At 39.2% G+C, this 26,007-nt stretch overlaps 4 protein-coding genes and 1 pseudogene across 6 annotated transcripts; 4 read left to right on the plus strand and 1 right to left on the minus strand.

Moving 5' to 3' along the window:
• Nucleotides 1-1,839: 1,839 nt before the first annotated feature.
• On the plus strand, nt 1,840-5,044 carry LOC126633079 (transcription factor SPATULA-like). Of its 3 annotated transcripts, none has more exons than XM_050303630.1 (6): nt 1,840-2,485; nt 2,676-2,777; nt 2,873-2,938; nt 3,093-3,158; nt 4,337-4,660; nt 4,750-5,044. In XM_050303630.1, exons 1-6 carry the CDS (start codon nt 2,057-2,059, stop codon nt 4,750-4,752), a joined length of 990 nt encoding a protein of 329 aa, XP_050159587.1. In that variant the 5' UTR covers nt 1,840-2,056; the 3' UTR covers nt 4,753-5,044. The 3 variants fall into 3 exon arrangements, with proteins under 3 accessions (XP_050159587.1, XP_050159584.1, XP_050159586.1); XM_050303627.1 differs by having other exon boundaries at nt 1,841-2,485; nt 4,739-5,044; XM_050303629.1 differs by having other exon boundaries at nt 1,841-2,485; nt 2,679-2,777; nt 4,739-5,044.
• Nucleotides 5,045-6,549: 1,505 nt separating this feature from the next.
• Nucleotides 6,550-8,630, plus strand: LOC126633080 (transcription factor bHLH95-like). The gene is made up of 3 exons (XM_050303631.1): nt 6,550-7,288; nt 7,830-8,252; nt 8,372-8,630. The coding sequence occupies exons 1-3, from the start codon at nt 6,986-6,988 to the stop codon at nt 8,468-8,470; spliced, it is 825 nt and encodes a 274-aa protein (XP_050159588.1). The 5' UTR covers nt 6,550-6,985; the 3' UTR covers nt 8,471-8,630.
• Nucleotides 8,631-12,047: 3,417 nt separating this feature from the next.
• On the plus strand, nt 12,048-15,225 carry LOC126633078 (probable serine/threonine-protein kinase At1g01540). The gene is made up of 7 exons (XM_050303626.1): nt 12,048-12,961; nt 13,220-13,324; nt 13,502-13,624; nt 13,703-13,873; nt 13,982-14,111; nt 14,190-14,399; nt 14,835-15,225. The coding sequence occupies exons 1-7, from the start codon at nt 12,273-12,275 to the stop codon at nt 14,988-14,990; spliced, it is 1,584 nt and encodes a 527-aa protein (XP_050159583.1). The 5' UTR covers nt 12,048-12,272; the 3' UTR covers nt 14,991-15,225.
• A 1,383-nt stretch (nt 15,226-16,608) lies between these two features.
• LOC126631313 (subtilisin-like protease SBT3) lies at nt 16,609-19,451 on the minus strand (annotated as a pseudogene).
• A 2,846-nt stretch (nt 19,452-22,297) lies between these two features.
• LOC126633081 (subtilisin-like protease SBT3) lies at nt 22,298-25,058 on the plus strand. The gene has a single exon (XM_050303632.1). It carries the CDS (start codon nt 22,483-22,485, stop codon nt 24,799-24,801), a length of 2,319 nt encoding a protein of 772 aa, XP_050159589.1. The 5' UTR covers nt 22,298-22,482; the 3' UTR covers nt 24,802-25,058.
• Nucleotides 25,059-26,007: the final 949 nt, after the last annotated feature.

A 26,007-nucleotide genomic window follows, 5' to 3' on the forward strand; every position in this document is an offset into this window, starting at 1 on the left:
TAGTAAATACTTTAGGAGACGCTTTTACGACTAAGAAGTGATTTTAAGGTTTTTTGCTAGATGTGGTTAGAAGCGCTATAGTTGTCAGAAAGTGCCTTAACCGTACAAGAAGCAATCTCAAACATGCCTTAATGTGGTCCAAGCATAGTGGAAGTGTAGCTGTGAACTAGGTTTGCTGGTTCCCTTGTAACTTGTTGGCTTTGCCGGTCCCTTTGTAATGATGAGTAGGTTTATAATTAGATTGACACCCGGTTGGATTAACGTATCATACTCATTGCAAATCATAATGGAACTTCACATCAATCGAGCAAAACCTCGAAAAACTCAAAGCTTTAATCAAGTTCATGAATCAAGATGTTGATATCATTCACAATTTCACATGCTGGTATAATCACGTTGATGTTTGATCGTGGTTGGGAACCTTTGGATCCAATTAAATTGCAGAACAAGAAACGTGGGGAATGTTCTTGTGCCCTTGAATTTTCTACCTTCCTTTTTCCTTGTGAGTTTCTCTTAGGTCACTTTTTAGGGCGTGTTGGCAAACCCTAGTGAATTTTTCTTGTTAGGGAAAAAAGAGAAGGGATTTGAAATCGTGTGATGCAGAGGTTGTAGGTAGCAGGCAAGAACACGCCACTGAAAAGGAAGGGAGCCTCGGGAGTTGCACCTTTTGGTGTCCCCTTATTAAATTCTACAGGCAAAGGTGACGTTTTTGGTTGGATAAGACGGTGGAGGAGTGCATGTTGTGTTTGACTTTAACCTATTCGGACGTTGAACAATGCACATATTCTAGGGTTTATTGCAAATTTGGCCCCAAAATTTTTGGTGCATTTTCGCTTTGGTCTTTCAAATATTTTGCGTCCTAAGTTAGGAGAGGTTTTTCAAAATGCCCGGAACATGGGTTGTACGATATATGTTAATATACAAGTAGTTCTAAGTTTTTGTTTTTTTTTTGTTTTTCAAGTATCCCTCTATTTGTATAATGACATACGGCGTATGTGTCCATATTCCAGGTACACTGAAAAAAATTTCCCAAGTAAGCGGCTTCAATTATGGAAGTAGTTGCAAGTGGCCATTTATCATAGTGGTGAAAATGTGTTGAACCATTGCATGACGACATGAGTTCAAACCCCGTTGGTAACTAATCTAACAAAATCTATCGTTTGATAAAAATAAATAAAAATTGTAGAAGTAGTCACGTTTAGAGGTGGGGTATATTGTCCAATTCAGACCAACTGATTAGGTTTAGTTCTGTTTGTTTCATACTTGAAACAACATTGACTTACGAGCCGAAGAGTTATTCATGTAGTTCGACTATAGATTTGAACAACTAACTAGCGGCTTAAAAGCGAATTGATCTATTCCATGATCTTTACATCCCTTGTTTTTATAATTATGTTTCCTCATGGTTTAATGCAATTGGCATAATCGTCAATGGTTGATAGTATTGAAAAATGCTCAAACTTATAAATTAACTGTAGCATTACCCAACACACAAGCCAAAGCGCCCCTAGCGCAAGACTAAACATGAATCATGTGTGATCACTTATGTTAATTTTTGTGATTAGGCCTCACTGTCATCCTTTTAAATTGAGATTTTAAAGTTTGAAAACTAAAGTGAAACAACTAAAAAAATTGTGCTTAACTATGATCCGATATGGTAAATAACAGAAAACGAGGGGCGGCGGTCTGCAATATACATAAAATAATGGGAAACTCCACAAATTTATGAAAAAATAAATGGAAATTTCTGCGATGATGACGTCAACATGTGACTGAGCATTTGACAATTAGCGCGGGAGAGTAATCAAATTGTGAGCTTTACAGGTTTAAACCTTCTTTTAAAAGAGTTTCATGGAAATTGGCAATCACGGAGGCACAGCACAGAATAAGAAGAGAGAGAAAGACATAGGAGAGAGAGAGAGAGGCAGAGCAGCGAGGGCGAATTGGGAACGATTCTAACAACAAACAAAAACCTCACCGTCTCCGGCTGAGCAGCGGCAGCTCTGTGAAATTGTTTGATTTTTTCTCGGGTTCTGAAGGGTTACGAATTTCAGCTATGGCGGATCTGTACGGATCAGCGCCGGACTCGGAAGAAATCTCGAACATTATCAGCGAGCTCCTCCACGGTCACGGCTCCTCCGCTTCCTCAGCCTCTTCTAGCATGCCCTTTAAGCCCACTTACATGCACCTGCTGCATTCGTCAGTGCCGCTGCCACTCCAGGCGGCGACGCAGTCCGAGTTCTTGATTCCGGAGGCCAGGCATGAGGATCATGGCCGGTTTGCTCAATTGGTGGACCGGTCTGGCACGGACCAGCGAGTAGTGGGAGGAAATTCGAACTCTGCTGGTGTGTTGGAGTCGTCGTCCGGGTTCTACTTCTCCGATTCCGGTGGCTACTTCACGGCGGAGGTGAAAGAAGGTATGGGGCCTGATGGGAGGAGGATTTCGTCTGAGAATGATCTCGGCGACTTTAGCTGTGACAGTGAGGTACTTCCCATTTTCTTCTTTTGAATTCTGTTTGGTTGCTGAGAAACTTTGGTGGAAAATTTGAAGGAACCACTAAAAAGAGAGAGAGAAAATAAAAGAGAACTTTTGTTGTGTTAATTCTGTTTGTTTCCGTTTGTTCAACCTTAATTGCATAGAAATTTGAAATCTTTGTGGGATTTGGTGGAATTAGAAGGGTCTGGAGGAGGCGCCGGACGTGCAATTGAACTCAGCGCCTCCGCGGAGTTCATCGAAGAGGAGCAGAGCTGCCGATGTCCATAATATGTCGGAAAAGGTTGGATCTTTTTTCATTGTGTATGAAGGTTTTCGATTCGAGTATGTAGAAATTGGGATTTTGATTTCTGGGTTGTAAATTTGATTGGTTGACAGAGGAGGAGGAGTAGGATTAACGAAAAGATGAAAGCTTTGCTGAACCTGATTCCGAATTCTAACAAGGTACTCTTTTCCAAAAGTTTCTACAGCCTTTTGTGTGCTTTATTTTTCAAATTATCGTATTAGTCTTTTGTTCTTTTTTGTTTATAAGGAGACGAGGATTATGCGAGATTAGCTACTTAATAACACGCGAAATTTGATCATGTGCTTTTGTTAGACGGATAAGGCTTCGATGCTGGATGAAGCAATCGAGTATTTGAAGCAGCTCCAGCTTCAAGTACAGGTAAGATGGTTTTCACTGTTTTCGGAATAGAATTCTGATGACATTAAAACCATTTGCTTTTGATATCCCTTCAAAGATTAGCCATCTTGAGTATTATTAATCTTCAGCTATGCACTGATGGTCTGTTTGTCTAAATTCAAATTTAGAATGTATTTTATTGAGTGCTATTGTTGCTGCTTGGTCCGGCAATAAGATGCGGCACCATTAAGACTGGGCTCTGAAGCAGAACTGAGTAAACATGACTTATCAGATTATAGAAATTGTTGAATAGTTTAGAATTATCGAAATACTACACTGCTCTTGGTGAAGCATTTATGTGAAGCTGATTCATGCCAGACTGAACAAGCCCGACTAAACTGTGCTGCAGTACTTCTTAACAAACAGCAAATGGCCCAACATTTGCTTTGGGGGAAACATGGTAGACTTCAAAAAGTGTTAATCATAAAGTTCTGAGTAAAAAATAGGAAACTTTAACGAAAAGCACCCGGTACTGTTCACTTTAACAAAAAACCACATTTTTACACTAAAAAGTCAATTCTGGTACTATTCACTTTACCCTTTATTTTGTTCTTATCATTAAAATTCAAAGTTTTCAAGTCCTTTTCATTAGTTTTCCTTAAAAAATATTGATAGCCTATATAACGTGTCATATGGTATGCATTGTTATTTTAGCATTGTTCTGGCATACTCGTTCGACAAACAAAAAGTGTTGCTTTGATTCATGGTAGAAGCCACTGAACTAATCTGACAGACAAATTTGGCTGCCTTGAAAGCTGTAGGACCTGCTTGTCTTTCATGCATGTTCTGGCGTTATATCAAGTATGCTGTATTTCCGTGGCTTAGACATCTTTGTCTTTCGGTCTTACCATGTGGTTTAGGAATGAAGGTCATCATGCGCCAAACTCAGATAACATTAACCTTGCAAGCTGAACATAGTGACACCTATGTTCTGTGGCGATACACCATTTTATTTTCAACGCAAATCATCAAATCTAAAGAGGGAAAAGTTGATTAATTGGACTGTAACAGTATTTGGGTGTTCTCTGAATGATTTATGGCGTTCTATCTGTTGCCTTTAAGAGGGACATCATGTGCCCCATGGCTAAGTAGGTTGTGTGACTTGTGTTTAGTGCATGAGTTAACGCTGATGTACTCTTTGCTTCTGATTACACTTGCAGATGTTAACGATGAGAAATGGATTGAGTTTGCATCCAATGTGCTTACCAGGAGCCATGCAGCCTATGCAGTTGCCTCATATGGGATTAAGCTTTGAAGAAGGAAGTAATAAATTCCCAAAATCCAGCAAAGGAATAAACCCTTTTTACGGAAGTGGAGAGAACTCAATGCAATCTGCTTTCAATTTATCCGCTGGATACATGATCTCAAATCCACCAATGGTCATACCCTCAGTTGCAAATGTCCCGACTTCAGAACCCACATTTGGTTTTGAACCATCGGTTCAAGCTCACTACAGACTCTTCAGTGTCCCCTCATCCTCTAAGGTAACTCCAGCATGAATTTCAGAAGTAACTTATCAGAATTTTGAGAACTAATGCAGATCATTTCCTTTCTCCGTGAAGGAACTCTTCAGTGACGGTGAACCACAATCAAAAGTAGATACCATTCGGACAGGGAAAAACTCTTCATCGGATGTTGATGTATGAGATTGCAGCCTGTTTTCATACAGTTCTTTTTCTTCAACCAAGCAAGAGACTATCATCGTCCTCGTTCATATACTTTGATTAGGTTATAAATTGTTAGTAATTTGCTAAGTGTAACAAGTTGACTCGACTGTCGGATTTCTACTGTTGATGCTTCTTAACTTGTATAAAAATACTTGGTACCAGTCTTGGTATTTATAAAGCCATGGTCTTTTCCTAGCTTTAGATTGATGGCTCAACTGCTGTAGTTCATGATCAAAATAAACGCTTCTAGTATGCACCGAGATCTTTGGCCGCACATCAGCACTTCATTCATTTTGTGTATGCTATATACCGGAGCATAGTAAAATTCTTGCCAAATCAAATCTCAATTATATACAGTGACTTTGAAGTATCAACATGAAGGCCATTGAAACGAGGACAAGGGAGATGATGAACGTTTCCTTTGCCCCCGTTTCGGTTTCAGATGTTTCTTTTCTTTTGATACGCATATCATAACGGCCGTTAAATGCATTTCACAATCAATTCACCCTCCAACTTCATTCAATTTACCAACATGCCATTATACACTTGGTTATTTTGGGGCCAAACAAAAGTGACCATGGTTTGATAAACACACATTTAGAAGGTGACCTACATGATCTAAGTTCAATTCGTTATATGAAAAGAAAAACCAAATTCATAATTGGAGTTTATTAGTTATGGGACAGGCATTCGTTGTCAATCTTTTATCAATAATACGTGGATATGATTGTTGCAGATAAATCATACCTACATATCATCAATACATTTTCGACAATATCAAAGTACTAGCTATAAAAAGTTTAAAACAAGGTAAATGTTTGAAGAACAATTTTTCTCTAAATCAGTACCTTCTTTGAGGGAGATTTTAAACTTGAATGCATAAGAGATAGCACGTCTGAGCTAACTAATGTAGCTACATACGCCTACTTATACACGTTAAGAGTTTCGTTTTCTTGGTCACCTAGTGGCAGAGGCGGATGCGTGTATGGACCTGGGTGGTCTCGGGACCGCCCGGAAGTCCGAGGAAGCGCTTGTGAGAACCTCTGAGGACAACCCAACAGTCTGGGTAGGTTGAAGAGAGAAGACCACCATGGCTGTGCAGATGTTGTGCAACATAAGTTTTGAATCAAGAAGAAAGACCACCATGACTTTGATGTTCTTGGACCTTGGTTCCAATGAAGAAGAAATACTTTCTCTCTTCATTTCCCAGGTGACTAACTCCCCTTTTTTTTTCTTCCTTTTTTAATCGTTTTCAAATCAAGTTGTGCTACCTATCATTCTAATTAAGAAAGGGATGGTGCATTACTCAACCCACACTTTTTATACCATATGTTTGACACCATTACTTCTTTTAAAATTCACTATAAATCTATATAACATCATGAAAAATATTCCATAAAGTATTACAAACTCGTAATCACGTAAACTTTCATCTCATACCATCAAATTCACAAAAATACTAAAGCAAAAATTATGATAGTTTTTTTATGTTATATGTTAAATAATAAACCTAAGTAAAATTGTGTTTTCAAATTCTCGATACAAATGTAGTTTTTTAATTAAAAATAGATACTTATTTATATAATATACAATAAATTTACTTAAATCTGCTTAATCTCTGCCTAGACACTGTCTAAGCACATAGAAACAATGTCCCAACCCACCACCCGACTAGTACATATTGTATCTTGATTATGACCACCCGATATATAATCCTTGATCCGCCATTGCCTAATGATCAAGATTTACGTACTGCTCCTGCGCTAAGTTAAAATATTTAAGAGTGAGGGATGGTGTGATTGGGTAATAAGAAGCGCGAATGAGGGTGAAAGAGTAAACGGAATAGGGGAGGGCCCCGAGGCTTAAGAAATCGTTTTCGAAAAACGGCATATAACGGCATTCGTCTCATGATTGTATTTTGTTGTGTACGTAAAGAGAGAGAGAGAGAGAGAGCGCCCATCCAAATAACGTCCTCAAAAGCCCGCCACCTTCCGTCGCCTTCCTCCTGTTTGTGAAAACGTCCCACTGAAGCTCTTAACCAAATCTTTTCTCTCTCTCTCTCTCTCTCTCTCTCTCTCTCTCTCTCTCTATATATATATATATATGTATAAAAAGATTTAATTCGGACAAAATAGGTTACCCATGTCTTGTTTAGAGAAAAAATCTATCTGGGCTTTTCCCAATTCAAGAACTTGCAGTGGTGGTGGTGATGAATTGTTGAAGCTGGAAAATGTGAGCTCTAGTTGCCCCACTCCTACAAATCCAGTGGAGAAGAAAGAGGTGGTGGAGATCAAAGAAAGCAGTGACAAGGCTGGTGGGCCTGGCGGCCGCGCCGGTGGTGAATCGGATCATGGGGTACACACTTGGACTGAGAGGGAAAGAAGGAAGAAGATGAGGAATATGTTCTCTAGCCTTCATGCTTTGCTTCCTCATCTTCCGGCTAAGGTAATAATATTCATATTCAAATCCAATTTGTTTAACTAATTAGATCATGAAATATTTTCAAAGCTTAATTTATGGGACTTTCAAGCACTAAACCCAACTTACTCTTTGTAGCTAAGCTAAGGTGCGTTCTTTTATTAGATGAACCATGGTACTTTTGTTTGCTGGTTTGAGTTGGATCAGTTGATTAGGAAAATTCTAATGCTCCATTGCATTAAGTTCGAATCATACTCGTCGAAGATTATAGTAGTTTACAATATCACATGCTAGTTACGGCAATGAATTTGACTACGAATGCAAGTCTAAATTTAGGGTCTCCATATTTATGTTATACTTGGGTTACTAATTTGAACATAATCTATTTATTGATTTAGCTCAAAATGTACTCTGTTATGTTCTAAATTAGTTTCTAAGAGAGGTTAAGGAGTACTATTGATTAAGATTCAGTAATCATTCGAGCAGTAAATCCCGGAATGGGAACTACAGAATTAAGAAGAAAAAGAAGATCAAAGCTAATATATGTTATTTTTCGATGATTTTGCAGGCAGATAAGTCTACCATTGTTGATGAGTCAATAAGATACATCAAGTCTCTTGAACATATTCTCCAAACAACACAAACACAAAGGCTTGACAAATTTTCTGCATTGCCAGCATCATATAGAGAGTTAACTTGTGATACAAGGGAAGCGTTTTTGGCTGATCATTTTCATCAGGGTCCACAAACATCAATCAACTTGGCATTGCCGGCTGCTCTTTCGCCACCGCCTGCTTCCTTCCAGACGTGGTTTTCCCCAAACGTTGTCATGAACATGTCCGGTAACGATGCTCAGATCAGCGTTTGTTCACCACCGAAGCTAGGGATGTCGACTACTTTGTTTTACATACTGGAGAAGCATAAGCTGGATGTAGTATCTGTTCACATCTCCTCGGATCGATGTCGTTGCATGTACATGATCCATGCTCAAGTAAGTAGACTAAGAATCCATATATGAGCACTTAGCTTGCATGTTAATTCCATTAGCAAGCCAAATGATCAATTGATCATTAGTTAGTTAATTAATTATTTTCGTTCTGGGCTGGTCAGGTGGGCGGAGCTTGTGATAATTTTCCGGAGGCATTGTCAGTGGAGGACACATTCAAGCTAGCAGCAAGTGAAATGAACTTGTGGCTCTTGTCACGTTGATCCGTTATATACTTGATAGTGTGATTACCACCTTGCTAGAATAGAACTTGAAGAAGCTAGGAAAATTCAGCTTTTATTAGAAGTGCTTTTAGGAAAAATGTTGTGGATGTTATATGTGTTTGCTGATGGCCTTTAAAATTGAGCTTTTCCTTCCATCTTAGCTACAACTAGAATTCTTCTCCTTCAGTTAACTCAAGTTGTTCTGTAGTCTTGCTGGTGTTTCTCGGCCAAGAGCATGTAAGCCCAATGGGCTGTAGTTGTTCTGATTCGGGCTGTGCGCTATTTCTGTGCTTATTTTTGCTCAAAAGCACTTTTAGTAGAAGTAGAACGTAATAGAAACTTTACAAAACTTCCCAATGTTTCCTGAAAATTTAAAAAATTTCACCAAATTTTTTAGTGCTTTTAAACTCGTAAACACTTCAATTTTTAGTTATCTGAAAGCGTTTTTACTTCTTTCGTGACTCAAGTGCGGAGATTGTACTGAAGCCAATATTTACCATCATATTCGAAACTATTACTAGACATGTCTCAATCCTTGAGGCAATGAGGATATTGAGGAGGTGATATGCCCCCTAGTCACACGGCTAGTACACTGTTTGGTCACATCATAACTTTGGTTTTATGTGTTTTTCTCTCTCAATTAAAAGGTGTCCCAAAAAAAGTGTGCACCTCCCTTTATTTTAAGGGGAAAAAAATGTGTCTCTCATTTACTTCCAAACCTAACTTTGATGTCCAAATGGAGCATGTAAAATATTGGCAAATGCTAACAATGATCTCGGAATATGACACCAAACCACCCCTTGTGCAAATGTGTTAGATTGTGACTCGTTTCAAATAATATGCTTTTAATTACATACGCAAGTTAAGCTAATTGGTTCAGTAATTGTGTCAGTTTCTTTTTATGCTTGAGTTGAAATTTCTTTTCTAATACAAAGTAGTTCAAAATATTATTATGGAAAAAACAAACGCATCAATAATTCACTTTAGTCCTGAAATCTAAACTGTAGTGTACAAAATAATAGCTCATACTTCTAAACCCTTTCCATATAAAATTGTCTGTAAAATGTGATCTACTTTGTCAAATCGTTTTGGTGAAATATAGGACTTTGTTTTCCTGGTCGATGTAGAAAAGTAGTCACTACTACGGTGCACTAATAGTTTTTGAACAATACTTGGCCACTCAAAAGATGAGTAGGAGTTTTTCCTCAAAGTTGTTTGTTGGTGATTCTACAATTTCATGTTCATGATCCGAACCATTCATATTACAAATCACCCTATAAAGATCACCTCTGCAAAAAAAAAAAAAAAAAAAAAAAAATTAAAATAAGGTCGTTTAGTTATCGAATTGTAAAAACAAATGAATGGAATTGGTGAAAGCATTACAAACCGTCTATATATTTGCTACAGTAAATTGACTAAATGATCATTCTTTTAATATTTTTTTTGCAGATATGATCTTTACAAAGTAATTCATAATATAAATATTTCTAATTATAAGCAAAACACTCTGTGATTCAATCACGAAGAATTTTGAATAAAAATTTCTACTCATTGTTGAATAGCCAAGCATTGTTCGTAATTTTTTTTGACAAATCTAAACGCTTGGTGATGATGTCGATGCACATAAACAAACACTGAGAAGATTTAAAACTTGAGAAACGTAATTGAAGAGTATAGCACAAGAGCAAGAGCTTTCGCCAGCTAACGGCCTCACTGGACTTCAAGCCCACTTTTCACAAGTGTCCAGTTCTTTGTGGACCCATATAAAACAGCCCATTTGATGTTAACCCCAATAATCCAAATCCCTAATCCCAATCAATCTCAATCCTAATCCTAATCCTAATCACATTTATAATCTAACTTGGGATCAGTTAAATTATAATTAAGTATCCCACAAGAGTCAAACACAAAGTTCCATAACATTGCAAGAAGAAAATAATAAAACAATTAAAACAATAAACAATTCATTTATGGCGTCCCCCACAATTTTAATATTTATTTTCTTTTTCCTGAATTAGTGGACTGGCCAATTATTTTCTTTTGTTTTATGATCGACCGTGTTATAATGAGTTAGATATTTAATTATTAAAAAAAAAAAAATCGATAAAAATTGAACTGATATTATCGTTTATATGCATAATAATTTTTCACCACCGCACTAAAACGCCATCCGATAAGCAGAAGTTTCTTAGTTGTTTCCTAAAATAATAAAAAAATGTAAAACCGAGACGAGAATCGAGATCCCATTAACATAACTGGAACCTTTGAATAGAAAACTAGTGACACCATATCCAATGAACAAAGAAAGTCAGTAGCCCACGGGATTTGGATCAAAGATGAACCAAATCCTAGCTCACGGGCCACGACCATAATGACCATATTTAATTATAATTAAAATGTAGTAATTAATACTTTGAACTCTTATACTAAAAATACTAACCGCCAAATCAGCAACCGATACTTATACTAATATACGAAAGTTCGAGGAGCAAATTAGATTAGATACACCAATAGTTACACCAATAGTTCTAATAACTTGTAGGCAACGTTTAAAATATCGATGATATTGGAAATATCGGTAGTCTAAAAATACGGAAATTTCGATGAAAATATCGGAATATTATCGATATCGATAAAAATTGAATAAAAACCACAGAAATTGTAAGAAAAACTTAGAAATTTTTATTAAAACTTTGCAGGATGTTTATTTAGTCAATTATCTATTAATGTATCACAAAAAATTGGAAGGAAATGCATTGCATGATGGATTTAACTGATTTAAGTTGATTATATAGCGTGCTGGCAAACATTGTGAGTGTATAAAATATATAGTAATTAATGAAAGAAGTTTAAACACACCATAATCATTTATATATAATGGATTAGTATAATATTTTACACTTTATACATTGCATGGTAAGATACATGAGTGACTTAGTACCATATAGAGTTCCTATCAAGGTCTAAAATATCAATGATATCGGAAATATCGGTAGTCCAAAAACACGAAAAATTCAATGAAAATATCGAAATAATATCGATATTTTAGACCTTGCTGGTAGGTAGTAGATATTAACGTCGTACTATTAATTATGCAATGGTATAACTAATGTGTTAGGTATCTCACTTGAAGATTGTAATACTTAATCGCATATGTACGCAGAGATAATGTCCGTAAATCTTTAAATGGTGCCACGTGCACATATCAATGAGGCGCCCAAAAACGGATCCTCTTTGTGAGCATGTCATGGATTCGTGAATCGTGTCCGTTCATCGTACATTGACAATTAGAAATTATTTAAATTTTTTTTATTTAAAATTAAACGAACAAAATTTGAACAGACACAATTTATGAATTCTCAGAATCCTTACAAGGAGAATCTAGAAAGAATTCTAATGACTAAAAGACGACTGAGAATAACATTTTCTCTACAATTAAACATAGTTAACGTGGAAAAGCTACATTTATTGCTCTGCTGGGGACAGAGTATCTGTAGTTAATACGTGCGCATTTTACACGTTACAGACGAAATTAGATTTTACATTTGTAAATACATCAATAAAAGCATACAGTAGCAGAAGCAGCAGTAGCTACTGGAGCATTCTCATCATCTGATTCATGCTCTCTCTCCTCACTTTCTCTCTCATCCCCAACTCGCTCAAAGCTGAGCTCACCACCACCAACCTAATTTCTCAATTTCCCCATTTGTTTAGTCCCCACCGTCACTCTCTCTCTCCTCTCTCTCTTTAAGCAGTCTTCTTCTTCTGTGAGGAAGGAGGAGGAGTGAAATTACAGTCTACGATGTCCGGGTACTCGTTTTTGAACGACCAGCTCTCGAAGAGGACCTCCATTTTCGGTTTGCATTTGTGGGTAGTTTTGGGCATATGCGTTGGAGCCGCCATTGTTCTCGTCCTCTTCCTCATCTCGCTCTGGTTCACTTCCCGCCGCAACAGCAGCAGCTCCTCGAAAGCCAAGAACTTTACACACACCTCCTCCGCCATCCCGAACGTCTCCAAAGAGATCCAAGAAATCCGAATTGACGACTTCCGGAACAACCCATCGCAGCCGGACCCGAAACCCATCAACCACCAGAGCCACCCTGACCCGGTTGCTGACTCGGACTCCGCCAGAGCCCAGCCCCTGCTTCTCAAGCAGGACGATCACCACGACAGCCCGGCTGGGAGCGGTGGCCGACAGAGAATTCACATTGAGATTGGAAAGGACCACCAGATTTCGTACCCGGAGAAGGGCGGCGGCGGTGGGTCGTCGCATGGCAGCGGGGAGGCTCGGTCTGGGGACCAGGGGATGATCGCCGCGCCGGAGGTTTCGCACTTGGGGTGGGGACATTGGTACACTCTCAGAGAGCTTGAGGATTCCACTAATGGGTTTGCCGACGAAAATGTGATTGGTGAAGGCGGCTATGGGATTGTTTACCGCGGTGTTTTGGAGGATAATACGATTGTTGCTATAAAAAATCTGCTTAACAACAAGTATGTAGTTTACGTTTTGCAAATTTAGTTATCAGTAATTGCTTAATTTCGTACTAATTATGGTTAATTTGAGATTACGATCATGTTTACTAAGAACCCAGTTGGGAAATTTGAGACCTTTAGCTTGGGGAGTTAGTAATTTTGTTAGATTTTTCATGGATGGGGAAAATATACTATTTTTGTTCTAACTGCTGCATGAGCTTTGTATTGTGTAATTTGGCATGAGACAGCTTGATGATTTTACTTCGCTTGGTTCAGGGGACAAGCCGAGAAGGAGTTTAAGGTCGAAGTTGAAGCGATTGGCCGTGTTCGCCATAAGAATTTAGTGAGGTTGCTTGGTTATTGTGCTGAAGGAGCTCATAGGTAATTTTGATCTTCATTTGCTATATTGTGTATACTTTCGATTTTCGATCTCTTGTTTAATGCATGACCTTCTCTTGATGGCTAATTTGTTAAGAATCCTTGTGATTATTTCTTCTTTTTGGATTACCTATTATCTTTTCCTTAAATGATTGTGCTAATGCAGTAGGGTTTTTGTAGGATGCTTGTATATGAGTATGTCGACAATGGAAATTTGGAACAATGGCTTCATGGAGATGTCGGGCCTAAAAGCCCTCTTACGTGGGAGAGTCGCATGAATATAGTACTCGGTACAGCAAAGGGGTATTCCTCAAACTGAATGATCTCAGTTCTTTCGATTCTTTGTTGTTTATCATAACTAAAACTCTGCAAATGTTTTAGGTTGACATACTTGCATGAGGGTCTTGAGCCAAAGGTCGTTCACCGTGATATTAAGTCTAGCAACATCTTACTTGATAAGCAGTGGAATTCAAAAGTATCTGACTTTGGCTTAGCAAAGCTCCTTGGCTCAGAAAGGAGTTACGTGACAACTCGAGTGATGGGAACATTTGGGTGAGTTTAGCCTCTCTACGTAACTGTTACTTGCTTACTATCTGGAGAATGGATACTTATAATCTTGTTTTGGCGCACTTAAATCACACATTTGATTTTGCTTTGTAGATATGTTGCTCCAGAATATGCCAGTACTGGCATGTTGAATGAGAGAAGTGATGTGTATAGTTTCGGAATTCTCATAATGGAGATAATTTCTGGGAGAAACCCAGTGGACTATAGCCGCTCTCCAGGAGAGGTTTGTTTTCATGATCTTCACTTGATAACGTTGTCTTCCAACCAGAAAAACTGGTACTGATTAGTGATCAAACTTCAGGTGAACCTAGTTGAATGGCTTAAGGCAATGGTTACAAATCGGAATGCTGAGGGAGTTTTGGATCCAAGGTTACCAGAGAAGCCTTCTTCCAGGGCACTGAAGCGTGCTCTTTTGGTTGCACTGCGTTGCGTGGACCCGAATGCTCAGAAGAGGCCTAAAATGGGGCATGTGGTACATATGCTTGAAGCCGATGATTTCCCTTTCCGAGATGTAAGTTGCATTCATTTCTTTCCCTAATTAATCTTGCCAGCTGGATGTCTGTTTTCTAGCTGGTTTATGATGCTACATCTTGTTTGAAACTGCTTTCTACCTGTTTCGTTATTTGTCTTCATAGACTTGCATTCTGCAAGTACCGAAAACCTTTTATCTGTTTCTTTAGCTAAAAGTACAAGCATTTCTACATCATGAAGGATTGGCGTGATATTTAGATTTCACATTAAATGCTAATTTATTGAATGATGAGAAAACTTAAACCTAGCGTATTTCGTAAACATCTCAGTCACTTGTTGCGCTTTGCGTGTTGGCAACTTATGTTACACTACGTTAATATGAACTAATGGGCGTGTTGGCTTCACGTGAACTGTTTAAACATGAAAGCGCGTATTCGAGTTTCTCATCCACGATTATTTGTGCAAATAATTTCAGGATCGCAGGGCTGGAAGAGAATATGGACGCTCACCACATGACGCTGGAAGGATGGACAAGCATGTGATTGAATCAGGTGATAGTAGCGGGTATGAGAGTGCTGCCCAAACTAACAAGCCATTATGGAGAAAGCAAGAAGTTGAAGAAGAGCATTAGCCCCTCACCAATCACCAGTTTTCATGTGTAAGGTGAATCGACGCACCTCGTTTTGCCCTTGTGCTTATGTCTAGGTGACAAGTTAAATTAAGTTAGCTGTTATTTACTTCCCCTGTATAGCCCCATTCATGTCAATATGAGCTTGCACTTCGGTGGATTCTCCAGCACCAGCTCTGTTATGGTGATTCAGTTATTGCGTAAGAGCCAGTCATAAGGAAATTTTCAGAATAGTAAATACCGAGTCTTCCATCGCAGTCTTATCGCCTGAGTTTGTTCCTTGACAGTCTTTCCGCTCTGTTAGGTAAGCTGTAACTTCTCATTGTTGAATCTTTGACAAAAGAACGAAAATTACCGATGGTTTCCCTAGGGCATTTCAGTTAAGAGGCGAAATCAACGGCATTCGTGGTAGGTTTAGGGTTTAGTTAGAAACATTCGGGTCCTACTGCATTATGTCATAGGTTGACAGCTAAGGATGTCAAATGTGTGCACAAAGGCATTTGAAACCCTTGGACCCCTCAAATTATGCGGTTTTGCTGGTTTTGTTGTTAATGTAAAAGTTATTAGGCTGTCCTTCCTTCTGTTTCTTTCTTTCCGGCCCTTCTGATCTTTGCCTCGTTTTCTTTTAGGTCCCACGCCAGACCTCACACCAAAAGCATTTGTTGGTAGTTTCGAATTTTGTTTTCTTTCGCCTTTGGACTGAAAATCTGTGGTCTTTGTTTACATGTCGCATAAACCACGAAAATGCAAGCTACTAAAAGAGAACAGCACATTAAAAGTGACTTGTCTGCCAAAAGAGGGTCGCCTCTCACATTTACCTTGTAGTTGGGACTATATCTCCTCTTATGTATCTCTCATCACTTGGGTTCGATATGTCTCTGTTACACCCGAGATTTTGTCCAAAGCTATAGACATTACTGCCTAATAGAAGTTGGGACTATATCTCCTCTTATGCATCTCTCATTACGGGACAAAGATTGTCTGCCCTCCCAGTTGTGGTGCCCTTCCATGACGTCCTATTTTGTGCGGTCACGGTTAAGCCACGTCAATATTTTATATTTTTATTATTTTTTGTCTTATTATCTCATTAAAAAATTAATATAAAATATTGACGTGGCTTAACCGTGACCGCACAAAATAGGAGGGCATGGAAGGGCACCACAACTAGGAGGGCAGAGAATCCAAGTCCCTCATTACGTGCGTTACATAAGTCCCCGTTACACCCGAGGTTTTGCCCAAAGCTATAGACATTACTGCGTCGTAGAAGTTGTCACTTTTGGGCAAGGATTAGTAATATTTGACAAGTTCATCTGCGAAATATCATGTTTTAAATAACGGTAGAAAGTAATTTGTTAAATTAAGTACAAGATTGATTATACATATGCAAATGTCTTAAAGCTAAGATAAAGCTGAGAGACGATCAAACATGAAAATTAGTTAATATTTTTGCCAATTTTATGAATTTTGAAGTTATTTTATTTGCATGGAGAGACCACACGGCAAAGCCGGAAAAACAGTGACTAAGGTCAACACTTTTTTTTTTTTTTGGAAGTGGGATCTAAAAGGACCGCTAACGAGGAACTTTTATTAAAACAAACACACTTACAAACCAAACAAAGGCTCAATTTATTCCTACAAACAAATAAAGAACGGGTTTAAAAACAAAGAAAACACAGAAAATGAGCCCAACAACGGTGAAGCCCAAACAAAAACGAACAACCGAGAACCATCTACTTTGTTCTCCACCATCGATCCAAGAACCAGCCAGCCACCAGATCCGCGTCCACCGCCGAACATCCCCTCCACATGCGCCACCTGCACAGCCATCAACAAGAGACAGTCGGCAAGAGAGAAGCCAATCATATGAAAGAAGCTCCGAGAAAATCCCAAGCAACACCGTCGAAAACGGCAGACAACAAGGAGAACATGGTGGTGTGGGAGACACCTGAGCCGGATACAACACTGGAACTCTACACACAAACTCAACAGAGAACATGGCTGAAAAACAAAGCAAGGCCATGGAAAGGGAGACAAAAGGAGGTTGAAGAAATGGGAAGGCCAGAGAGAAAAATTGGAAGAAACATCAGCAGATGGAAGGGGAGAACAAAGAAAAAACGAAAACAAAAAGCCACCCACCAATCCCAGCCGCAGCTAGACCTAAAAAAACCCGGCAATTCTAAACTATGACGACTGCCCTCGAACTTCCAAAGTTGAAAACAACATTTGTTTGTTTCATGATTTAGGAACTAGTAATTTACGACCAATACAGGGATTGATACTATTCGGTTATGTTTATCAATCCATTTCAGATAGCTATATGTCACCTTCGGAGCGTTGCTATTGATCTCTACCCTTAACGCGAAACCTTGTTCTTCATTCTTTCCGGTGAATGATAAGAGTGCTAGGCTCCACTGCAATCTTCATTCCTTTCGGAACCTCCAAAAATGCAATGTAACTAGATGCATCATCTCCCACATTTGTCACAACCATAGTAAAGTTTCTCACTTTCGGAGAGTTGTCCGTGTTGTTGAAAACGGCTACAAAAGAAGGGTAGTGTAGCTTAGTAGGTTGTGACCTTCAACTCCATTGATTTTGTCGGATAACAGCGCTCATCTGCTTCGTAGTGTACCCGAGGTCACAGAGAAACTTGATAGTCATGCACATCCATGTCATAGACGAGTCCGGGACTCATGGCTATGTTCGGGTTAATGTGGCTTGCACCGAATTCTTTATGGTGCTTCTAGTATTGTCGAGGTTGTACGTTGTGGTCATGATCGTTGATCGAATGGACGAAAGGCTCCATTTGCAGTAAACACCCTTTAGCAGAGCTACAACTTCTGCAACATGGGGTGCTACCATTGATGCCCCTGACATTAGTTGATAATCTGATGCCAAATTATAGTTGTTTACTTCATGAACAACTTGTTAGGTGCAACTGCAGCGAGCACATCAACCCCAGGTGCAAGAATGACGGGTTTAGAATGCTTGGAGTGACGGGGTCTAATCCTCTTGAAGAGAAGGCGCTTCTTGCGGTGCCGGTTTTGTCCCCCAAATTGGTGTGCACAAAGGTAAGGGTTTAAACTTTAGTTGCATTGGCTCTTGTTCCATACTCTTTAATCAAAGAGATAGAACCAAATCAGGAATGGTGAAGTCTTCCGCGTATAAGTCTGACGTATCTGACATGAAGACTGCAGCGTAAGCACCTGCGTTCTTTACCTCTTTCAGTTATCCATCAATGTTACCCCCCTTGGGATTATCACAGAAGACTGATTTTCAAGGCACTTCTTTATGATCTAATGCCCCATAATCGCATGTTGATTTGCTCCCAGTCTTTCCCCGTAGTACAACGGTTTATCAGCAATTTAAATGCTTTCGTGCAAGTATGATCCTTCAATTGTGAAGCCGTTGTCTAGAGTAAAGGTTGCACTGAAAGTACGATCAAGTGTGCCAGCTCCTACTGTTGTGATCCAGGGTGCTCCATTGTAGGTTGAGTTATCAGAAGGACCATTATTATTCCCAGCAGCGCATACGAAAACAGTTCCCTTCTCAACTGCTGAAAGAGAACCGATGGCAATTATAGCGTTCTAGTAAGGAAGTTGAAGCCAGGAGACAGTGAAATACAATCAGAAATCGCCTGATCGATCCTAGCAAGCACATCACTAGCTGCACTCTTTTCTGAATCTGTCGCCCATACCGGACCTTGTACATGGCAACAAGTGCATGCGGCACCACCCTTGTTGCCGTGCCTTTGGCATATCAGAAATTACACATGGTTGCCTGCAGCTGTCGATGATGTGTGTGTTCCGTGACCAAAGAAGTCTCTCGGCGAATCAGAAATGATACATGGTTGCCTGCAGCTGTCGATGGTGTGTGTGTTCTGTGACCAAAGAAGTCTCTCGGCAAATCATAGTCATGATCTTTGGTCTGCAGCTGCCCTTTGCTGAAAGATAGAGCACGAATGAGCTTCTTATTGCAGAGAGACGGGGCGAATGCAGTTCCATTCTCACACTCGCCTTTCCATCCTATTGGCACTTCTGACATTCCTTTATCGCCTATTGGCTCTTCTGACATTCCCTTATCGCCAAAGCTCTCACTCCCTGGCCAAATTCCTGTATCAATAATTCCTAATATCACATCTTGGCCAAATGATGCATTAGGCCGTGAGCCGAGGTTCTGTCTAAGTCCAAGAAACTTGGGACTGTGAATTGTGAACATCTTTCCAAAAGACTTGGGATACATGGCAACATGAGCTGGGGATATCTCCAATCTAGACAGCTGAGGAGTAAGCCTGGCACTGAATCCATGCACGACATGGCTGTATGAGTACAGCAACATTTCACTGTCATCATTTTCTGCAGGAGACGAAGACGACACTGATTTTAAGGTGGACTTCTGCCACGCCTCGTGCGTTGAGAAAGATTCGGACTCAACATTCGATACTGCATCGTTGATCTGCAGCAGCATTAACAACAGAAGTGTGATCGTGATGTAAGAGGGATTTTCGAGCGTTATAAGAAACAATTGTTGATATTTAATTACAAAACGTTATGTTCAAGGTCCGTGTTTAGAATGCAATTTTCTGGTCGATTTTGTGAATGTCAAAACAAAAGCTTACTGGGGTTAATGGTTTATGTGGTTGTTACTTGGAGAGATTGGACAGGCCTTGTCTGACTTGATATCCTGCATTTTTCTTCTGTTTTTTTTTGTTTTGTTCTTTTCATTGGTTTTTAATCTTTTGGAGTTCTAATCCTATCTGTCAAAACCAATCTGCATGCCTTAATGTCAAAGCCGAGGGAAACTAAACTTACCTATTACATAGTTTGTAACAATTTTTCTTTAACAGTCCGGACTACTCAATAGTACAGAAAATGAACAGTTAAGATTCAATTGAGAAACTACTATTTTTATTTATTTGCCAATTTAATGAATATAAAGTCGGACTGTAATCCGGACTAATGAAAACTTACATACCCATTTGTGTATTCTCTCGCCTAACTACGATAAGAAAGATATAAACACTTGACATAGAAGTTTTTTTTTTTGTCAAAGCCACCCAAAAGTTTATTCATGATTTTGATTACTTTTGTGCACGCTATCGCTCGAATCCTTGTTCTCTTACCCTTGCAATTTTATTGTCATGGGTCCTTGTTTGAACTCAATTGGGCTAAATATATAAGACCGTATCTGAATGTTGAGCCTTGTACCAAAATGGGTAGCCGATTTCTAAATGTTGAATTTGAGGAGGCCTAGTGGTAGTGGATCATACCAAAATATCTAGTTTGATGTGTTCAATCGGCAAGCCAAAATTAATTATGATTGGAAATTTAAATATTGAAAAACGATGGTCACACAATTTTTAACTTCTCATACACTTTAGTTAAATTTTGTTCGTTGATTTTGTTTGATTCTGTTGGTATGAGTAAGCAATTTTCTTTATTAATAACAATTCAAACCCTAATATTTTACTATAATTTTATCTGATTTATCTTAATTCAATGACTAAAGATTACGAGGATGTGTGAGAAACCAAAAAAAAAAAAAAAAAAAAAAATTGTGAAAGTACCTCTTCTTTATAACCCTTGCTTTGAGATATAAGAGTGGAGACCACATGCTACATATTGAGTTCTCTATTTTCAGTAATGAAAACATAAAGAAAGTTGCTTTGAGTGCTACCACCACGAGACATTGAGAGAGACTTACCTCCAATTAGTCACGTTTTGGACTTATAATGCGACATTATGCGAGAAAATTAAACAGCATCATATCATGTCATTTATTTATGATGTTACGAATTAGTGCGTGTAGATAAGTTCTTGAAACATTGGATGTCTACTTCTTACTTAGGGATTCCGTTTCTTGCAAGTAACGTTTTTGTATGCAGGTTTGATCTTCACATTGAAAAGGTTCACAACCAGAACCAGTAGTTGACTCTGAGAATGGCCAAGATGATCATCAAAATGCACCGTCCATTCATAAAAATTGCTTTTTATAGAATCTCGATGCTTGATTGGTTGTGTTTTTGCCAGTATAAGGGAAGATGCTACAGTGGTCCATTGGAATTCTCTGCACTAAGCAACCATATTCCCTAGATATAAGGCTCTTCTTTGATTTGGCCTCAGTGGAAACTGAAACATCTTTGGGTCACCCTCGCCTTGGAGGGATGAAAGAAATTGAAAATTCAAGTCATTTTCGATCACAAATTTTATAAGTCAGCATACTTTTTATTTATCATAGAAGTGATCACATATAAGATAATGATGCATGATTGCATGTGGGTTCTTGTATTTTGAACATAATAATTGAGTAAACTAATACAGTTTAAGCTTAACCCAGTATGGTAATAACAACATAATTTGTGCAATAATATGTGCCAAATCCAAGCTGGCACAATATAATTAGTCAAAATGATTGTCTTTATGTAAGTGGTCGGTCGGTCCAGGTCTCCTTGTAGCTCGTTGCAATCAAAAGTGATTAGGTCTTGGGTTGGGCTACAACCAATAGTCATGACCAAGTGTGGTTGTTAGTAGGGTAGCTTATTACTAATGATGTGACAAACAATTATTTGTCATTTTTAGCAATAGTTACGCTAGAAAAATTCACTCTTATTCCATGTTTGTTACCATTATTTTTGTAGTGGATGTAACCAAGTTGTGGAATTGAGGGTACATGGTAGGCTCAAATGCGACAATTGAATACAATACAGTCCAGCTCATGCTGATCCCAAATTGGGTGAAAGTGAAGTAATGTTTTTGTTATGTGTTCTAACTTTGAAAGAAAAAACCAAAATGCTCCTGAAATTTCTCTTCGAACATGAAGGTGATAGGGACATGGGTTCACTGTGTTTTCTTCCTTCCACTTGCATTTGGCACGCGTTGGGTACGCCATTTTAACCATATGCCCTTGTTTTGTGGCGGTCCATACAATGACAAGATGGTCTCCTAGGCCTTGTCAAATGAACGGTCTAGATCTAGCGTTCTAAACGTTAAGAAGCATAATGATTAGAGTCCATATGTTAGGGCGAAGGATGCTACGCTCATTCGTCGGTGTATGTGTTGATTGTTCATTGATGTACGTATTAAGAGGTTTACAAGTATTACCTCACGCATGTATGCACATCTAACTGTAGCAGTCTTCTAGGTCAGGAGAATAAGCTTATAATTAATGCATCGACGGACAAGATTAGCTTGCACGCGTGTCGGCTCTAGATTAGGGGAGTATGTAATTAACTTTTGAGGTTAAGCAGTCCATATATTATCCATAACATGCACGGGCAATTGGGCACGAATAATAGATAAAGATGATGTATAACAAGGGTCCCCTACAACTTATATAGTCGATCCCATATACACCAAGTTGAGATAATCAGATGGTGATGAGGAATATATCTATATATTTCATTGCTTCCCGTAACTCCTAAACGACCCTATAAGTTTACAAACTTTGCGAATCCATTTGTATTCTAATTTTTTCACTTCCTCCCTTGTGCTCAACATCCATGTCTAGTTACTACCATGTTTTGTATTTCTGGCTTTCCATTACCACCATCTCACACCTCGCAATTGTCTCAACCTTTGCTCAATCCCAAAACTATATCATCCACATGGATTCATCAATGATGCCTAAAGCCTTTTCTGATCATCATTCATGGTACGTGGCAACATTACACTCCACATTAGGCAAGTTTACGCCTATCACCGCCGGGACCTCCTCCTCCTCTGCCCTCTCTTCCAAACTCATTTATAGTTATACTCATGTCATGAATGGTTTCAGTGCGAGTCTCACTGCTTCCGAGCTTGAGGCCTTAAAAAGCTCTCTAGGCTACATTTCTTCAGTGAAAGACTTGCCGGTAATGAAAGACACAACTCACTCCTCTCAATTTCTTGGCCTCAACTCCAGATCCGGAGCATGGCCGGTTTCGAATTACGGCAAAGATGTGATCATCGGGTTGGTGGACACGGGTGTTTGGCCAGAAAGTGAAAGCTTTAACGAAGATGGGATGTCAGAAATCCCACCAAGATGGAAAGGAGAATGTGAAAGTGGCACCCAATTCAATTCCTCATTGTGCAACAAAAAGTTGATTGGGGCAAAGTTCTTTAACAAAGGGCTCATTGCCCAAAATCCCAATCTGACCATTGAAGTGAATTCAACAAGGGATACTGAAGGGCATGGTACCCACACCTCGTCTACTGCCGCAGGAAATTACGTGGCAGGGGCATCTTTTTTTGGTTACGCCCCAGGAGTTGCCAGCGGCATGGCTCCTAGGGCGCATGTGGCCATGTACAAGGCGCTTTGGGATGAGGGAGCATTGTCGTCGGATATAATTGCTGCCATTGAGCAAGCAATTATAGACGGAGTGGATGTTTTGTCTTTGTCATTTGGGTTAGATGGTGTTGCTTTGTATGAGGATCCTGTTGCCATAGCAACATTTTCTGCCTTGGAGAGAGGTGTTTTTGTGTCCACGTCTGCAGGAAATGAAGGACCTTTCTTTGCTACCTTGCACAATGGTATCCCTTGGGTTCTGACGGTTGCAGCTGGTACAATTGACCGGGAATTCGAAGGAACTGAGCATCTTGGAAATGGAAACTCTGCCACGGGGTCTACTCTCTATCCCGGAAATTCATCTTCAACCCAATTTCCGGTTGTTTTCTTTGATGCGTGTAACAATACGAAAACACTGAAGCAGGTGGGGAAGAAGATCGTCGTGTGCCAGGACAAAAATGATACGCTGAACGATCAAGTTTATAATGTACGTAGCGCAAATGTTGCCGGAGGTATCTTCATTACCAACAACACAGATTTGGAGTTGTTCATCCAAAGCTCTTTTCCCGCAATCTTTCTGAGTCCAAAGGAAGGTGAAGTGATCAAAGGTTACATCAAGAGCAACTCACAGCCAAAAGCAAGCTTGGAGTTTCAAAAAACACTTCTTGGTGCTAAACCAGCACCAAGTGTTACTAGCTACTCGTCTAGAGGGCCGTCCCCTAGCTTCCCGTGGACCCTGAAGCCAGATATTGTGGCTCCAGGGTCGTTAGTCCTGGCTGCATGGCCTCAAAATATCTCCGCAGCCGTGGTGGGCAAGAAAGACTTGTTTAGTAATTTTAATCTACTGTCAGGGACATCCATGTCGTGCCCCCATGCAGCTGGAATAGCTGCGCTTCTGAAAGGTGCGCACCCCGAATGGAGCCCTGCTGCTATTAGATCCGCCATGATGACGACATCAGACATATTGGATAACACCGGTAGCCCCATAAAAGACATTGGATACGCTAACCAACCAGCTAGTCCTCTAGCCATCGGAGCCGGGCATGTCAACCCTAACAAGGCCCTAGACCCCGGGCTCCTTTACGATGTGAATATTGACGACTACGTTAACCTTCTTTGTGCACTCAACTACACCAACAAGCAAATCCAAACCATCACTAAATCAGTCTCGAACAACTGTTCAACTCCTTCCTTAGATCTTAACTACCCCTCTTTCATAGCATTCTTCAATTCAAATGACTCAAATTCGGACGTACAATCTACTCATGAATTCCGGAGGACGGTGACCAACATAGGAAAGGGACTGTCGACCTACGTTGCGAGCGTGACACCATTGAAAGGGTTTGTGGTTGGAGTCGTTCCGAAGAAGTTGGAGTTCAAGGAGGAGGGTGAGAAGCTGAGCTTTGTGCTGAGTATAAAAGGACCAAGAGTAATGAAAGAGGCAGTGGTTTTTGGTTATCTGAGTTGGGTGGAGAGTGGTGGTCAACATGTGGTGAGAAGCCCCGTCGTGGTTTCAAGCCTCATCAGTTCAGAGATAGCGTCGCAACAGAGATAGCTTGCCTGTTCTAGCAAGCATGTGATCATTCCCTTCCTAAATAAAAAATTACAGTTTCAAATATAGGATGTCAGGCTAACAGCAGGTTGGTGTCTGATTAATTAAAGCTGGCAGCTAGCGATTTCAGATCGTCGGTGAAGGTTTTATGTGTTTGTTAGTCTATATAGGATATAGCTTTGTTTATTGATGAACGTATCATTGGAGACGACTTTGTCACATTGAAACAAATAAACAATCAACTTTGATTGTTTATCTAAGTTGCATGCATGTGTTGTGTTTGTCGAGTATTTTTTGGTGCGATCGTCAGATTTAGATGAGGTTTTACTGTTATATTTCTGTTAAAACATCAATACCTATTTATTTATATCATGTTGTAAGTTTACGAAATGTCAATCATGTCCTATATTATGACGAATGAATAATATTAGTAGCAGACAATGTGAAAGTCGCACTCATGACTCGTACGTCTATCAGTTTTATCGACAAAAACTGAGAACAATTTCCATGGTCCCAATCCATAAACGTACCCGTCAACAAAGCATGGCCAGATTCTATGACTTTTATATGATAACTATTCTATCATTTAAGGGTAATATGTTAGGGTGATCAATTTTTTTAGGTTAAATTTTCTAAAATATATGACGTTGTTTAAGTGTTATTTTTGTTTTTTATTTATTGGGTAAATGTTAACTAACATGCTTATTTTTAATAATCATTGACAAATCATATAGTTTGCAGGGGATCCTCTACTACAGTGGTGAAGAGGAGAGAAACCATTGCATAATGGCGTATGTTCAAATCTCATCAGTGGCAAATCTAATTTCTAACTTAACGACAATATCACTCAACTCAAAAAAATAAAAAAAAATAAAAAATCATATAGTTTATAATACCCATTGGTTATGGGTAACCACGGTTACCCGCTCATTTAAATTAAACGGTTACGGTTATGGGTAACCGTTTAAATAAATAAACGGTTATGAGTATAGCCATTTACCCGTGAAATTTAAATGGGCGGTTATGGGTATTAACCAGGGTTATAAACGGGTAACCGTTTACCCATTTATTTTATATATGTAAAACTAACACAAACCATGTTCTCGATCCAATAATACTTAGCATCCAATAAATTAGCAAGGAATTCATCGGTCATTCTCTCAATAACACTGCTACAGGAATGATGATTCTCATCATCAGGAATTGGCC

This window comes from Malus sylvestris, chromosome 8 (assembly GCF_916048215.2).
Source record: "Malus sylvestris chromosome 8, drMalSylv7.2, whole genome shotgun sequence".
NCBI classification, from domain to species: domain Eukaryota; kingdom Viridiplantae; phylum Streptophyta; class Magnoliopsida; order Rosales; family Rosaceae; genus Malus; species Malus sylvestris.

What these genes read in the sequence shown, in the direction of transcription:
- LOC126633080 (XM_050303631.1), top strand. Translation starts at nt 6,986, where the DNA reads ATGTCTTGTTTAGAGAAAAAATCTATCTGGGCTTTTCCCAATTCAAGA. An exon ending in TTCCTCATCTTCCGGCTAAG is followed by an intron (nt 7,289 to 7,829) that starts GTAATAATATTC and finishes ATGATTTTGCAG; the next exon opens with GCAGATAAGTCTACCATTGT. An exon ending in TGTACATGATCCATGCTCAA is followed by an intron (nt 8,253 to 8,371) that starts GTAAGTAGACTA and finishes TGGGCTGGTCAG; the next exon opens with GTGGGCGGAGCTTGTGATAA.
- LOC126633081 (XM_050303632.1), top strand. Translation starts at nt 22,483, where the DNA reads ATGTCTAGTTACTACCATGTTTTGTATTTCTGGCTTTCCATTACCACC.
- LOC126633078 (XM_050303626.1), top strand. Translation starts at nt 12,273, where the DNA reads ATGTCCGGGTACTCGTTTTTGAACGACCAGCTCTCGAAGAGGACCTCC. An exon ending in GTACTCGGTACAGCAAAGGG is followed by an intron (nt 13,625 to 13,702) that starts GTATTCCTCAAA and finishes CAAATGTTTTAG; the next exon opens with GTTGACATACTTGCATGAGG. An exon ending in ATGATTTCCCTTTCCGAGAT is followed by an intron (nt 14,400 to 14,834) that starts GTAAGTTGCATT and finishes AAATAATTTCAG; the next exon opens with GATCGCAGGGCTGGAAGAGA.
- LOC126633079 (XM_050303627.1), top strand. Translation starts at nt 2,057, where the DNA reads ATGGCGGATCTGTACGGATCAGCGCCGGACTCGGAAGAAATCTCGAAC. An exon ending in TGATTCCGAATTCTAACAAG is followed by an intron (nt 2,939 to 3,092) that starts GTACTCTTTTCC and finishes TGCTTTTGTTAG; the next exon opens with ACGGATAAGGCTTCGATGCT. An exon ending in AGCTCCAGCTTCAAGTACAG is followed by an intron (nt 3,159 to 4,336) that starts GTAAGATGGTTT and finishes TTACACTTGCAG; the next exon opens with ATGTTAACGATGAGAAATGG.